Source organism: Prosopis cineraria, unplaced genomic scaffold (genome assembly GCF_029017545.1).
Source record: "Prosopis cineraria cultivar Desert tree isolate PC_DT_omini unplaced genomic scaffold, ASM2901754v1 PC11, whole genome shotgun sequence".
Classification (NCBI taxonomy): domain Eukaryota; kingdom Viridiplantae; phylum Streptophyta; class Magnoliopsida; order Fabales; family Fabaceae; genus Prosopis; species Prosopis cineraria.
The window spans coordinates 23,799,952-23,803,771 of record NW_026555342.1 but is presented as its reverse complement, the minus strand read 5'-3'; the positions used below and the strand labels follow the sequence as shown (position 1 = coordinate 23,803,771).

Below are 3,820 nucleotides of genomic sequence, written 5' to 3'. Positions count from 1 at the left end.
AATAACTACTCTAATCTTTTTATAATCATCAAAACTAAGGTTCAATAGTGTGTTATACTATTAGTCCTTGGTCTAATGAATATGGTCAGAGTATTAGGAATGACTTTTAGCACTTGTATAGGGTTTTGGACACCCTTTTTTTGAGAAAGTTGTGAAAATATATTTGAGTGTCTAATTTCCTAGTGTGACTTGATTTGAAAGTAAAACCTATGTCATTAGCTAGTTGTGAAAAGAGATTTTAGTTGACACCTAAATCATTTCATTTGAACGTTAGATAGAGAAATGTGACACATCAAAAGTTGCCCGAATTTGCTATCAAATGATAGTAGGATTGTTGTCATGAGCATGCAACAAGTTGTGGCATATGGGGCCTACGCCATGGCGGGTTGTACGAAGAGTGACAAGCTACGGTGCATAGTGCATAAGCCATGGTACACTGCTCTATTTTCAAAATCTTGAGATTTTCAACTATTTTTAGCTCCTTTTCACTCCTCTAAGATATCATATGCTTTTATAACATTATTTTACTCTGATTAAAGGTCTAATGAATGATTTTGAGTTATTCTAACTATGAAAACTTAGAATCCCGTTATTTCAAATTATAAACTCGATAGTCTCTTATGAGTTAATCCCTGATTATTATGAATTTGGAATGTTAATCGTTATTTGTAAGAAAAATTTTACAACTTGCTATAAGAGCCTTTCAAACATCTGTCGAGACTAGACCACTAGTGTTAATTGGGATTAGATTGCTAGCATCGACAAGGATCAGACTGCAGATGACAACTAGGACCAGAATGCCAACACCAACTGAGATAAAACTTCTAGTGTTGATAGGGACTTGGTAGCCGATACTAAGAAGGATCGAACCACTGGTGTCGATTGGGATTGAACAATTGACTTTGACCAGTATAGCATGGACAACATTAATAGGGACTGAACCGTTAATGTCGACTAGGATTTGACAATCAATTGTGACTAGGACTTGATGGTTAGTGTCGACTAGGAAAGGACTACTAGTGATGACTAAGACTAGATAGTTGGTCGGACCAACACTGAATTGGTGACTTTGATCGGGACTAGACAGTTAGTGCTGACTATGATTGGAGGGTTCGCTTTGATCAAGGTTGAAGGGTTAAAGCCAACTGGGACTAAATCGTCGATTGCAATAGAGATTGAATGCTTGGCTTTGATTGGAACTGAACGGCCAGTGTTTACCAAAAATGGGCCACATGCTGTGACCAAGTCCGAATGATCACCTTTAATAGGATTAAATTAGACCGCTAACTATGATTGAGACTATAAGGTTGGCATTGACTAAGACCTAATGTCGTCACAGTTCGGGACTAATCTATGATCACCATCTTTAGTCCATTCAACTTTGTGGTCTAGTGCTAACCGCTACTATTAATAAGAAATGGGCTCGTGTCATCATCCAACTTTGATCCCTAACCTTCGAATTGCTTTAATTATCCTGTGCTAATTCGTAAGCATTGTTTGGGATTAGGCCATTAATGTTGACAGGGACTAGGTTGCCACTACTAATGAAGACTAGACCACTAATGTCATCTAGGTTTTAATAGCTACAGTCAACCAAGATGATGCCACCACTCCTGATTTAGAACAAACCACCAACTTTGACTAGGGCTGGACCATTGACATCATTCGAGTTTTTTTTAAATTCAAACATATAATTTGAATTTTATTTGAGATCAAAACAAAGGATTTTAATATTATAATTTAAAATTTTTTATACCATCCAAACAAATAATTTAGAATTTATGAATTTCAAATGTAAGGTTTTAAATATAAGATTTCAAATTCAAATTCCTAAATTCACCCATTTAAACGCAACCTAAGTGTATGTGCTATGATAAGTAATAAAGTTTAAATAAAGTATCATTCTACAACATTTGTTTTAAAAAAAGGTGATCAAGTAAAAGATTAAGCAAATTCAATTAAGTTGAGCTAATCACAATTAGAGGAGAAAGTTGATTTTTTAAATTAAAATAAAATGAGAGCATATAGAAAAACAAATGATTCATGGACTTTAAGTACAAATTGACATATAGTATTATATATTTCCCTTGCATTTCAAGAACAAATTGTATTATTTTTAAATCTAACCATAAAGACTTACTATGACTAATACGTGCATAAAATTTGTTACTTCTTGTACTGACTTATTATAATTATGATGAATTGTACAAAAATGAGTTTAAGACAGAAAACAAACAAGACAAGTAATTAGTATCCTTAAACATGCAATGGATGAAGTTTCAGAATGAAGAAACACACAGCTAGGCTAGGGCAAACAGGCAAATAGTATAAAAATTATATTAGAGGACATATCATATTAATAATACTCGATTATACTTTGAACAATATTGTTTCTATCCTCTATATGTTAAAAAAAGTCAAAATATATTAAAGTGGTAACCAAAGCAAAAAAACTCTAACAAATCTTAAAGTGTGAATATTGCTTAGGGCCCTTATTAGAGCACAAAAATTTGCACCTAGGGTCCAATACAATTTGAAAACTCCTTATAAGCTCAAGGGTCTTAAGTGAAAATATGTTTTAATGAAAAAGACACGTTAAGTTATAGATTGTATTGGGTCCTAAGTGAGATTCTCCTAATCTTAAATTACTTTGCCAACCTCGTCAAGTTATAGATTATTTAATGCTGCTTGTTAGAGCAACCCGAAATCTATAAAGCTAATTTTAACATTTCCACCAACCTAGCTAGTTGCTTACAAAAGCCCTAACTAAAATATACCAATTTTCCACATGAAAATCCCTATAAATTGCTCCCCAAGGCTTCTCATTTCCACATCTCTCATTTCTTCATCCAACACATCACACAACAAACAATGGAGCTATCTTCCAAGCTTTCATCTTCTCTCTTCTTCTTCATTCTCTTTGCCCTCACGGCCTCTGCTCAAAATTCACCACAAGACTATGTGAATGCCCACAACGCAGCAAGATCACAAGTGGGTGTTCCAAACATAGTTTGGAACTATACAGTCGCTTCCTATGCACAGAACTATGCTAACCAACGCAAGGCTGACTGCCAGCTGGTGCACTCCGATGGTAACGGCGGCAAGTATGGTGAGAACCTTGCATGGAGCTCTGGAGACCTAAGCGGCACAGATGCCGTGAAGCTGTGGGTGGACGAGAAGGCGTACTATCACTATGACAGCAACACATGTGATCCAGGGAAGGTTTGTGGACACTATACTCAGGTGGTGTGGAAGAATTCGGCTAGTGTTGGGTGTGGTAAAGTGAGGTGTAACAATGGAGGGACTTTCATTGGCTGCAACTATTATCCTCCTGGCAACTACCGTGGACAAAGACCTTATTGATGATCAATGAAAGGAAGTTGATGATGATCTCGTTTGTCTTGTTAATTTGCATTAATTATGAATAATGAGAGTATGCATGGGAAAGGAATAATATGTATTGTCTTATGGTTTGATGAAAAATAAGAATAAATAAAATAAAGTACGTATTTTCTTGTGGAAATAAAATTGTCTCTTTTGTCATGTTTTTAGAGTAAGTTTAATGAATAAATTTGATGTTTTACATTTTCTTTCTGAACAGTGATGATTTCTTTGGAAACAAATTAATGAGCTGCGATCACATATTCTCATCAAAGCTTCCTCAGAATTTGGTTTCTTTCATTTTTTTTATGAGAAATAATTATTGTTGCAAATGAAATTTCACCATTTTCTTGATAATTTTAATTTTTGAAAAGTAAAAAAGAATTGTCCTATTAGTCAGGGAGAGAGAATTAAATTTTTATCATATTATATATTTGCA

General features: G+C 34.5%; 1 protein-coding gene across 1 annotated transcript; it reads left to right on the top strand.

The window, feature by feature from the left end:
- Positions 1–2,857: 2,857 nt before the first annotated feature.
- LOC129287098 (pathogenesis-related protein 1-like) lies at positions 2,858–3,515 on the top strand. The gene has a single exon (XM_054923251.1). The coding sequence runs from the start codon at positions 2,872–2,874 to the stop codon at positions 3,361–3,363; it is 492 nt and encodes a 163-aa protein (XP_054779226.1). The 5' UTR covers positions 2,858–2,871; the 3' UTR covers positions 3,364–3,515.
- The last annotated feature ends 305 nt before the right edge of the window (positions 3,516–3,820 follow it).